The sequence below is a fragment of the Podarcis melisellensis genome (genome assembly GCF_964234715.1).
Source record: "Podarcis melisellensis genome assembly, chromosome: 10".
NCBI classification, from domain to species: Eukaryota; Metazoa; Chordata; class Lepidosauria; order Squamata; family Lacertidae; genus Podarcis; species Podarcis melisellensis.
This window is the reverse complement of record NC_138542.1, coordinates 53,561,292-53,573,629: the sequence shown is the minus strand read 5'-3', so window position 1 is coordinate 53,573,629 and position 12,338 is coordinate 53,561,292. Positions and strand designations below refer to the sequence as shown.

Genomic DNA, 12,338 nt, shown 5'->3' with positions numbered 1-12,338 from the left:
ATGCCACAATCATGAATATGCCCATTGTCATACTTTCCAGTTGATGTTAATGAAATAGGAAAAGTCAGCTGTGTCCTCCTAATGAACAGTATATTTCCAATGACACCTTCGACGTTGAACATCTCACTTGTGTGCTTGAAAACCATTAACTCCAATATAGCCATACACGGATGTATCATTTATTTAGTCCACATGCTAAATCTGTCAAAATTACCTCTGATTTTCACCTTGTGTTTGACCCAGTTCAATGGCCAGTAAGATTAATGGAATGGTCCCTTCCCTTACTGTCATTCTTTTGGTTAGCTTCCATGGATAAAATGCAAATACTAAGGAAGTAACAGCACAATTCTAACTACATCCATTCAGAAGTACCGGTAAATCATATTCAATTCAGTGAGGCTTACTCCCCAGTAACTGAAGTTAGGGCTGCAGCCTAAGACAGGAAAAGATGACCAAAATGAAAAATATTGAATACTGCTTGGCTATTAATAAGAAATTAAGCTTTTGTCAATGGTAAAATTACTCTTTCCAGTTATTTCTCTGGATGGCTGCTGAAAAAAGGATTTATGATGTACTATTTTATTAATATCTTTGATTAAAAAGAGAAAGAGATAAACTTGATTTCAGCAAAAGCATACACTAGCAGGTGGTGACTGCTCTCTCAACTATGTTTTGTGAACTTTAGGATAACATTTTCCTTTTCTTAGAAAGAGAACAAATAGAAGAAAGGGGGGGGGTTCTTCTACAAGTGGATGTCTGCATACGGAAACCATTTGCTGCAATTTAGCAACTGCATTATAATTCTGTATATTTTTCTATTATCAGATGAAAATAGTCTCTGCAATTTCAAAGTACTGAAAAAAGACTAACAAAGCACAATAGTTATTGTTTCAATTGAAAAACCAGACCCATTACGTGGTGTTTATTTTTTCTGAAGTGAGCAGTGTTTAGTCTTACAAAGTTGTATAGTGGATTACATTCCTCATTTCCAAACTCTGCGGTCCCACACTGAGCTCCCAGTGAATATACCTGGAATCCTAGAAATGCTACTACAAGCTAATACAGTACTAAAACATTCAAAAGTGCCAAAGCATTCATATTAAAAAAAAAATACTCCACCATTCAGCTGTACATCAGCTTTCAGATGACGTCATAGAAGACTGGATACCCAATTTCCAAACCCATTTCAAGTTACAGTGGAGCACAATTCTTATATTTTAATTCAATTCCAATAGACCCATCTGCTACCTTTTTATTTATTTTTTGCTAGGGGGGTGTTCAGTTATGTAACCCTAAAAATATATATGAGTTTCTTATTAGGAGTGTCTTTCATTAAATAAAAATAAAAGATTGCTCTGGCTTATGCTCAATGATAAAAACATCCAGAAAAATATCTCTGTGCACAGAATGTGCCCAAAATGACACACTCCCTTTTTATGTGGTGCATAAAGCACACACACACACACACAGCACAATAAAAGAAGCTGGTCAGGTTTCATTGTCTTCACATCTTTTAACATTACACTGGCTATTCCCCAAAACACCACTAAAGTGGAGTGGAGGGGGCACTTTTATTGAAGGGGGAAAAACACAATTACAACTAAAAGAAGAGACAGAGAGGGTTGATGCTTAAAAAGTGGCCAACTGCAACATATCCTGGCAACGCAAAACAGGAGAATTTGCAAGAGGTTGCCAGAGGGAAGCTCATCTTGGCCTCCAGGGTCCCAACAAAAGAAGCCTGAGAGCAGCACCTAGACGCCAGGTAGCATCCGCCCAGGACTGAAGCCAGCCTCCCCGCATCCCCTTACCTGCTACCGGGGAAGCCAGAGAGGCCGGCAGAGACAGCAGCAGAGGCAGCAGAACCGGGAGACCCGTCGGAAGCACCAGGCGGCGGGCAACGCACCAAGGTGGACCCGGGCAAGAGAGCAGCAGCGTGACCAAGGCAACCATGAAGCATGTCATCCCATCCATGGCAAAGCCAAGCATCAAGTCATCATCTCGGGGCCCCCGCGCACCCCCCAGAAGAAAGAGCCGGGAGGCCTCCCCGCTTCCTCCTTGGAGCATCCAACACCGGCAGGCAGGCGGGCGGGCGTCAGAGGCATGGGGAGGGGGTTACAGCCAGGCGCCCCCCTCCCCGGCTCTCCAAGCCGAGGCAGAACCACCACCACCTCCCGAAAACTGTTGTGAAATAAGAGGGGTCGGAGCAGAGGGGAGAAGCAGGTGGAGGGGGGAGAGATGGAGGGAGGCTCCGAAGAACAAGTGGGGGGAGGCAGGGGAGAGAATCAAAGTGAGAGCCTGAACTATGGAGCGGGAGGAGGAGGAGGAGAAAAGGGGAAAGAGAGCCGAAACGGAGGGGACGGAGTGAAAGGAGAGGCGATCCTCTTAATGAGAGGGGGAAAGTGAATCGGAGTATCCCGTTGCCGGGAGATGCGGGGGGAGGGGGGGAGCGGGGAGGCGTGGGAGGATGGAGCCGGAGCAATTGCAAGAGATGGAGAGGAGAGGGGGGGGAGCCTGCGCTGAAACGGGGAGGGTGGGATGCAAGGCTGGGGGAGAGAAAGAGTGGGGGGGAGAGGGAGGTCTTGCACTGGGGTGGGGAAAAAAGGGAGGTGCACACAATTGCAAAGGGGGGGGATCTAGAGAAAGGTCACATGAGAGGTGGGGGGGGCGAGAGCAGGGCGCCGAAAAGGGTTGCCAAGGAAGAGTCTGTAATGCCAGGAGGGGAGCAGGCAGAGGCGGAGGAGGCGGCGAGCGGGTCTGCGGCGGCTGGGCCGCGGCTCTCGTCTTCTTCCACAAGCAGGCTGGCTGGCCGGCTGGCGGGGCGCTGCTGCCGCTCGCTGCTTGGCCTTTCCCGGCTCTTCACGTGGGAAGGCGGCGCTGGCTGAGGGGGGGGGGGGGAGGCTTCGGCGGCGCTGTTGCTAACGGGGAACCTCCCTCCTCTTCTCCTCCTGGCTGCTCCCTCCTCCCCCCCCCGGCCCCTCCTCCGAGAAGGAGCCCGTCCTCCGGCTTTCCGGGCGGGAGGGACGAGAGGAGAGCGCAAAAGAGCTCGGAGACTGGAGAGGGCAACACCTGCGCGCGAGCGAGCGTGTCTGTATGTACGCGCGGGCGGGCGGGCGGGCGAGCCGGAGAGGTGGCGCCCAGCTCGGAAGGCGCGCGCGCGCGGCGCAACCAACTCCTTGGCAGGGTAGTGCAAGGCGAGCGAGTGCGCGCCGGGAAGGAGGCGGAGTACAGCAGACGTTTTCATTAACAACCCCCCCCCCGGTTCGCCTCACAACTTGGGGGGGGGGGGAGTGGGGAAGGCGGGCTCCTAAAGGGGGGGGCGCGTCGTGATGTCACCAGCTCCGGCTCCGCCTCTCCTTCCTTCCCTTCTTCCCCGCTGCGGTTCCGTGCGCTGCGCCAAGCGGACGCGGGGCAGGGGAAGGAGGCGGGAGCGCGCCGCGTGGGGGACTGGGGGTTGGGGAGGGGGCGCCCTTCAGCTGCGCGCAAGGGAAAGCGGGAACCTCCTCCTTGCGCTGCGACGGCATTCTCCGATTTCTCCCCCCCGCGCGTGCAGCAGCGGCATCCCCGGCATCGTCCCCTTTCCCGCCCGGCGCGAGAACAAAAGGCCTCCTAGGATGCCGGCAATGCTGGCGCGGTAAACCGAGAGGTATCTTTGCGGCGCTGAGTTGTTCCTCTGCCGGTCCGGCCTCCCCAACCGAAGTCGGTTTCTCTTCCCCGTCTTCTGCCACACATACATCACAGCAAGGAGGAAACGAAGCATTGTGCCGGCATTCGTCCCTCCAGATACAAGTCGTCCTCGATAAAATAAGAGGAAATTGTAAAGTGGCTCTGTAAAAGATCACATTTCTAGCCTGTCCGGTAACAGGAGAAGCTGAACATCAGAATGCATGGCTTTGTAGGCTGCTTACCAGCCATGTTCTACATGAAGCTGTGTGCTCTTCTCACTAAAGAAATAGGCATGGTCCAATCCTGCTGCTGTCTGCAGAGAATTGCTGCAGCGGCACCTCTTTAACAAGTGGCATAGGCAGGGGAAGCTGGCACATTAGGGCAAATGGGGCACTGCCCCACTGACTCAGCCAGCCCCCATCTGCCGGCCTTCATATATACTACATGCCCAGGGGGTGTTCTTGGCCATTCGCTTCCTTTTCCTTGGTCTGTTTTGCCCTCTTGGAACTCAGCAGGGAAGAGGAGGGGGACAGAACTGTCTTTCATTGGCACTGGCTCCCCCCACTGTTGGTCTCCCTTCCTTCTGCCCTGCCAGCCCTTGGGTACCAGCCACCATTGCATAAAGCATCAAATTGCCAAGCAGCCTCCTCCATGAGAGGTCCGGAGGGTGGCAACACGAGAATGGGCCTTTTCTGCAGTGGCTCCCCATTTGTGGAATGCTCTCCCCAGGGAGGTTCAGCTGAGGCCTTCATGATAGACCTTTAGGCACCAGGTGTAAACATCCCTCTACAACCCAGCCTCTAGATGATTGACATCCAGTGCTCTTCTAAGTGTATTGTGAGAGGGCGGAATTATTGGTTTGTTGTTATTTTTACTAAGTATTTTGCGGTTTTTATATTGGAATTTTATGTTGTCAACTGCCCTGAAGGCGGTATACAAATATATCAAATAAATAATAATAATAATCCTGTGATCAGATTTTTCCTATCACCCTCTCTTTCTCCTCTTGTCTTACTGTTAAGTTGTGGGTAGACATAGCAGACGACGCAGCAATTTCTCCAAAGCAGCTCTTTATTTGTAAGCTGGAACGGAACTGAACAGCAAACAGCTCAGCCGGCCTGCTTTTATAGGCAGCCAGCTGTCAACATTGTAGCAACAACAACCCAGGGTTTCCCACCTAAAGTAACTGACATGGACGATACATGGTATCGTGTATGAGTGAAAACTACATACACGATACTCCTTTTGGCCAGGGTGAGAACTTCAATATATAACACGATTCAGCAGCAAGTAGATATTTGTGAGAAAGAGGCACGACAAAGTTGTTTCAGTGTGTTAAGTTGCTGCTGAGTGACATTTGGTGTCCACACGTTCTCTGACTGGATTTGGCGGTTTTCTTGCAGAGTTGCATCAGCAGAGGGAGGGCCCTGCCCCCATGGATGCGATTGTACCTGTTCTAAAAGGGGCATCAAATGTGATAATAGCCAAAAACAACTGCTGTCAGTCCCTCCTTTACGGAACACCGTGACATCAGAAAGCTCTAAACCAATCCCTGCTGTCACCTCAAATCTATCAACATGGACAGCAACTGGTTCACTTCACATTATGGAAAAGGCCAAAGATTTCTAGATTTAACTACGGGGCGGCGGGGGCAGGGGTGGTCAAGAATGAATGTGAATATGCAGAGGAGAGCAACAAGAGATTCTCACCATTTAACTGGCATTTGAGCAAATAATTTTGTACACTTTCCTAAACAGTGACAGTATGTCAGCCGGTTCCGGATAGGTTGGAGGCCTGCCCTGGTTTGAAAACAAAATAGAAACAAGAAGAATAAATACATAACTGAATTTTAAAAAAGACAGGAACCCCTTAAAAAATGCCTGCAGCATTGCGGTTTAATGGGCTCGTGTACGGTGTGCTCTGCTGGAGCAAATGAGGATTAGATCATAAGAATACTTTGAAGGTGTGATGGCTCGCGATGAATAAGAACTTTGGAAGTCATTAAAACTCATGAGGATGCAGGGTCTCCTTTTTTTTTTTTCCTCCTTCCCTTCACAAATTAGTTCTGGAGAATCACCAGAATCATTCCATGCGCACTCTTCTCCCATGCATTAATACTTAAGAAGGCACCAGGTGCAGTTTCTGCCACTTCCCCGCTCCCCAAGCCAGTGGAAGGACTGCTGAAAGGAGCAGCTGTAATCTCTGAACAAAACTGCCCTTCTTTCCCAGTAGCACTTTATGCAACACAAAATTAAGGTCACATAAAGGACAAGCACAGGAGTATCCCTCCTTGGTGAACATTAGATTAAAATGAAAAGCAGTTCTCCCCCCCCCCCCGCACTAAATAAATAAACAACCCCCTTTGCTTTGAAATTCCAATTTATTTATTTTTTGGTGAGGTTTGCAAATAAGAACCAGGGACAAGAGATTTCTTTTAAAGGCAACTCCATCCGAAGTCTCAGCACACACAGTTCGGATCTTTTCGATTTTCTTTTCCAAACGCATGATTGGAAAAATCTAGATTTACCCACAGACCAACCAGGCATGTATCTTGGACTTCAGATTCTTAGGGGGCTTTAAAATATCTGGAGGAAAAAGAATTGGATTCTGTGCCGCCACCACCCCAACCTTAGCCCAGGAATTTGCCAAAATAAGCAGGAAAAACCCTTGCTGGTACTTTATAGCAGCATTGAAATAATCCAAGCAAAATCAGGAAGTGGATCGTCTTAGGCATCCAAGCAGATCCCAGACTTAATGCACGAGCAAATTCTTGTTGCTTTGTCTTTATTTACATAATAATCCCATATATGCCCACTCAATCACTTCAATCTGTGGAACAGGCACGTCTTAAGGTGCCACACAAGTGCTCATTTTGCATTTGAAAGAAAAATGTCTTTTAATGCAACAGCAGGCGCACTTTGGAACTCCCTGCCTAGTGACATCAAGGGGCACCTCCAATGTACTCTTCTTGGCGCCTGCTACAAACATTTTTGTTTAGGAAGGAATTATGTAATGCCTCATCTGCTCTATACATTAAAAGCAGTACCGTACCACTTTAAACAGCCATGCCTGCCCCCCCCAAGGAATCCTGGGAATTGTAGTTTGTTAAGGGTGCTGGGAATTCTAGTTATGTGGGGGGTGTCCTAATAATTCTCAGGACCTTTAACAAACTATAGTTCCGGGGTGTGTTTTTTCTAGGCTGGGAGCCCCGACAAAGTAAATGTTAAAATAGTGTGGATGTAAGCAAAGCACGTCTGGGCTTTCGCTGTCAACTCCCTGCACCCAAGCCGCAGAAGGGCCCTGTGTAGAAGGGATCCTGGTTACTGATATTGTTTGTTGTTCCTGTAAACTGACTTGGAAGAGTTTGTTTCCTGAAAGGCAAAATAAAACTAACTAATTAACTTCCTCCTTTGATTAAGCCTTAACCCTCTCCACCATCTAACTGCTTCCATTAATGAGCCAGCGTCCAGCTCTTATTGCAGTCCTGCACAGATTAGCCAGTCTGCTTAAATTTCGTTAAAGTCAATCGAATTTGCAGCACAACCCCTGCTCGGCTCTGAGGTATATACCCTTTTTCGGTCTTGGAATGGGTCTTATTCCCAGGTAAGTGTGTGTTGGATTGCAGCCTTCAGCAATCTGAGTGTTGGATCAGAGCCACTGACTTTGCTTTGTTCGCTCCAGATAGCAAACTTTCATTTCTTTTATTACCTTTTAAAAATATTTATGATAATAGTACAGTTATACCAATCAAACATACTTCAACCAAGTATTTATAAATATAATTCACTTTGATCAATTTACTACAAATTATGTAAAACCTGCCGCTGTCTTTTCCAAGACAGCAATGTCTTTTCACTGCCCCTTCCGTATCTATTTCTCCAGTCAAAGACAACCTAAGCAAACATAATACATTACCACAGTCTCCCATGCACCTAGCACATTTTTAGACAATTTATAATTGATGACAGTAGTCCTATAAGATAGACATCCCTCTGAGTAACTAATTCTAGGAGAGTTGTGTCGTTTCTATCCATTGTTCTTAATTAGTTATATAAATTGAAATATGCTGAATTTACTTAAATTTGTGCTTTGAAGGTACCTTGTAAATATATGTACCTCGGGTTAAGTACTTAATTCGTTCCGGAGGTCCGTACTTAACCTGAAACTGTTCTTAACCTGAAGCACCACTTTAGCTAATGGGGCCTCCTGCTGCTGCCGTGCCACCGGAGCACAATTTCTGTTCTCATCCTGAAGCAAAGTTCTTTACCTGAAGCAATATTTCTGGGTTAGCGGAGTCTGTTACCTGAAGCGTATGTAACCTGAAGCGTATGTAACCTGAGGTACCACTATGGTTCATTTATTTATTTATTTATTATTATTCTGTATTTTTACATAGCGATTTTATGTTGTGAACCGCCCTGAAATCTAGTGGTATAGGGCAGTATGCAAATAATAAGAAACAACAACAACGTTTATTCCATAGACCTTACAGCTACTTACCAACATTCATTCATGTGTTTATTATTACTCACTTATAACCCTGCAATCCTATGGTCCCTGGGCATCCCAGTAGCCCAAGGAATCTTCTGTTGCTCTTGCCCAGTTGATCGTAGATAATAGAATCAGAGAGTTGGCAGAGGTCCTGAGGTTCCAAGCCCCTGGATGAGCTGCAACATGGGTAGGTACCAAAAGTGGGTAAATTGGGGGTATGTTAGGGGCAGTGGTGGCCAATGTGGAGCACAGCACTTATGACACAGGGGTCAGCATCCTAGCCATTATTCTACACTGGCGCTTGTCTTCCTTCACATCTGCCTGCGACACTGAGAAGTCCCTACAAAGACTGCATAGTAATACGGTCTGAACTTGGGAAGTGAAAAGTATGAATGGATCATGATGGATGAAGAAAGGGGAGACAGAGAAGGGAAGAGATTTTGCTGTCAGTGATATATGTTCCACAACATGGGCGTAGCTGGGGGGCAGCTCCCCCCCCCAAAAAATTAAGCAAATAAATAAACATATTTAATTAACTGACCAACTGCATTGCAGACAACTCATTTCTGCTCCCCCAACATAAAACCTGTTGTCCTAAAATAAATTCTGGCTACACCCATGTCCCGCAACCCACGTTTCTCCATGGGGATGTGTTCCCTGACTCCAAAAAGGCTGCCCACCATTGAGTTATGCTATAAAGTTTTATTGGTTTTGAAGAAAAGGGCTGCAGCTTAAATTGGATGCAAGAGTGAAAGCAGCACTGGATTTAGTTCAGTGCGGGTGGTTGGGGGTGCAACCTATATTTGTTTGGGTACCTACTGAGAAGAGCTGTTAATAAAGCTACTGTACCAAAAGGAATTATTGTGAAAATAAGAAATATTTGTGGTGGGTGGCACCAAATGCTGTCCTCACTCACGATGCCATATTACGAAATTCTGCCCCTAGTGGAAGAGCAACCACAGGAGAAGCTAGAAATCCTTCATTTTTTGCTGAGTGAAAATGTATTTATTTGAATGAGCCCTGACACGCAGAAAATAGCTTCCACTCCAGAGGCTCTGTCTGCGAGCGATAATTTTTTAAACATGATCTGAGACTATAGAAACACTTTGAGGCATCCATAAATTATGAATATATAAATATGCAGAAAGTGAGGAGGAGGTATTTCTCAAATTAGACTGCCAGCTCAGTTTTATGGCATCCTATTTTTGCCTTGCTAGTAGCCAAATCTGAGACCCCAGCGGCATAAATAGTGCGAAGGAATCTGCAACCTACTTTTTCCTCTTGTCTCCCCGTGTCTGCCTATTATTACCTGGAGCAGAGATTCCCAAACTGTGGTTCATGGGCCACGAGTGGTCCATGAGCTTCAAGCTAGTGGTCTGTGGTTTGTCTTTGAAGAAGATGCTTTGCACTGTTTGCTGCTTCTCCCACGGCCAGCAAAGCAGCCAGCATTTCCCTTATCTCTTTCAAAGTCTTCTGCCCAGCCCTAGCCACAGAAGGGAGGGAGCCGGCATCCTCCTGGTGGCTCTTCCCACTCTTGTGCATGTGTGCCAAGGCCCAGAGCAAGTCAGACAAGTGAGAGCTTGGCAAACGCAATAGAACTGAAGCACTAGGATACCACTTCAAACAGTCATGGCTCCCTCCCAAAGAATTATGGTAGTTTGTTGAGGGTGCTGAGAGTTGGTAAAGGTAAAGGGACCCCTGACCATTAGGTCCAGTCGTGACCGACTCTGGGGTTGTGGCGCTCATCTGGCTTTATTGGCCGAGGGAGCCAGCGTACAGCTTCCGGGTCATGTGGCCAGCACAACTAAGCCACTTCTGGTGAACCAGAGCAGCGCACGGAAACACCGTTTACCTTTCTGCCAGAGCAGTACCTATTTATCTACTTGCACCTTGACGTGCTTTCGAACTGGTAGGTTGGCAGGAGCAGGGACCGAGCAACGGGAGCTCACCCCATCGCGGGGATTCGAACCGCCAACCTTCTGATCAGCAAGCCCAAGAGGCTCAGTGGTTTAGACCACAGAGTTGTTAGGCAACCCCTATTCCCCTCACAGAGCTGCAATTCTCAGGGTGTTTTAACAAACAATCCCTCTACCCTGGGAACTGTAGCTCGGGGGGGGGGGAATAGGGGTCTCATAACAACTCTCAGCACCCTTAACAAGTGACAGCTCCCAGGATTCTTTGGAGGGGTGGAGGGAAAACCATGACTGTTTAAAGCAGGGGTCAGCAAACTTTTTCAGCAGGGGGCTGGTCCACTGTCCCTCAGACCTTGTGGGGGGGCCCGACTATGTTTTTGGGGAAAATATGAACGAATAATCCCACAAATAACCCAGAGATGCATTTTAAATCAAAGCACACATTCTACTCATGTAAAAACACCAGGCAGGCCCCACAAATAACCCAGAGATGCATTTTAAATAAAAGGACACATTCTACTGATGTAAAAACACACTGATTCCTGGACCATCCGTGGGCTGGATTTAGAAGTTTTTAATTCCCCTTGAAGCAGAAGTCTCCTTTCTTCTTCGACAGCCTTGGGCAGTGTCAATATTTGTGGTATTGCTGAGAGCCACCAGGTAGCGAGGGGTAAAACAGCATCTAGCCCAGCGCATTACAATTGCCACAACAGGCGAGGGGAATCATTAAGTGTTCTGCCAAGACCCTCAGGGCTTTTCAAGTGGTCCATGGTGGTGGGGCAGGGAGTGAGTTTGGGAACCCCTGACCTAGAGATCCATGCTCACAGATGCATTTTTGACAGGTGGCATTTCATTGAACAGAAGCAGCGTATTCATAGCACGGCTAAACAGTCTGGGGTCGCTGCTGCTTTGGATTCCACTTTCCCCGGCTGTTTTCAGGCCCACAGAATGCCATGAATAGAAGGTCTTCAAGACTTCACACCAGGCAGAGTGGTCTTTCTTTGGAGAACTTGCCTTTTATCTCCCCTTTCAGACATTTTTGCCGGTGCTCACTTGCATTGTTGGCTGCTCCCAAAATTACTCTGAGAATGTGACCGGCGGAGGCCCTGGCCGCAGCAATTATTAAACACCAAGGTCAGACAGGAATACATGGGGCAGCTGTCGCAATGCTGCAGCAGCAGCATGCTGGTCTCAGGTTGCAGTCTGGGAATTCTGTTACATTGAATCTCTGGTTTCCTATGTGTTTATAGGAATGTGAGGCATCTTGTTTTGGGGAGAAGAATCCACCTTCCATTCTATAGCTAGGCTGGGGAACCTCAGGCTCAAGGGACAAGTGCAGCCCCTCCAGGCCTTTCTATCCAGCCTTCATGAGTCTCCCCGGGGTCAGACTCCCTCCTTAGCCACACGCACCTCCCCAGGCCATGCCACTCGCTTGCCTGGATTTGCATCCTTCCTGAGTGTTTTTGCCCGACTGGAATGTGTCTTCAAACACTGATAAGGCTTCTTGCTTGGCTGGATGGAAGAGAGAGGAGAGTGTGTTAGTGTGTGCAGAACTAGTCTAATATTTACATTTGTTGCTCTACCCACTTCTGCCTCTGACCTTGTCTGTGGGGTCCCTGGAAGGCTGCCCAGAGGGAAATGCAACTCCCGGGTTTAGAAAATGTCTATGTTTTTGAAAGCTGCTGTTTTGCAGTGACTAAAGTGTTGGTTTTTGGATCCAGGAAATCCACGTGAACGCTCTGCTTTGTAAAGATACAAAGATCAATAAATTATATAATTTTTTATATATTTTATATATATTTTATATTAGACACACATAGATAGATATATATATATTTACACACCACTTTTCCTTGTAAAAGGGGGGGGGAATCCTCAAAGTGGTTTACAAAAGATAGACTGTAACATCAAGAAAAATATCACAACTGTACTTTAAGAATACTGTTACTAATCTTTGCACCTATATATTTGGCTAGCTGTAAATGTTTTTCACTACATCTATATACTGTATATTCAGTAAGCCTTGGGGAGTCTGTCTCTGTATTGGATTCATTGCTTTATATGCAATTGTTTTACACACACACACACACACACACCATTATTTATTATTTACACACACAATTGTTTCTTTTTTTATTCTACTGTGAAAACATGGTAAGCAGTTCATAAATGAAATACATTACCATTATATATAAATATAGATTTTTGTTTTAGCAGTAAACTATAGTGGCATAACATTTCTGTCCTATAACTTGCACCACTAGGAAATGC

The 12,338-nt window shown here is 46.9% G+C and overlaps 1 protein-coding gene and 1 long non-coding RNA gene across 6 annotated transcripts in view; both read right to left on the bottom strand.

Annotated features, from left to right (window-relative positions):
* The window catches only part of KIAA1549, a 104,213-nt gene extending 101,576 nt beyond the window's left edge, over window positions 1–2,637 (bottom strand). The window contains exon 1 of one of the 5 annotated variants that reach the window (XM_081928154.1): window positions 1,809–2,637. In XM_081928154.1, the coding sequence (XP_081784280.1) occupies window positions 1,809–2,064 (256 nt within the window). In that variant the 5' untranslated portion in view covers window positions 2,065–2,637. The remainder of the gene's footprint in view (window positions 1–1,808) is intronic. The other 4 variants (XM_081928150.1, XM_081928151.1, XM_081928152.1 and 1 more) reach the window with 4 other exon arrangements.
* Window positions 2,638–7,783: 5,146 nt separating this feature from the next.
* LOC309379364 overlaps window positions 7,784–12,338 on the bottom strand; it is a 401,215-nt gene continuing 396,660 nt past the window's right edge. The window contains exon 3 of the long non-coding RNA XR_014172450.1: window positions 7,784–7,822. This is a non-coding gene — a long non-coding RNA (uncharacterized lncRNA). The remainder of the gene's footprint in view (window positions 7,823–12,338) is intronic.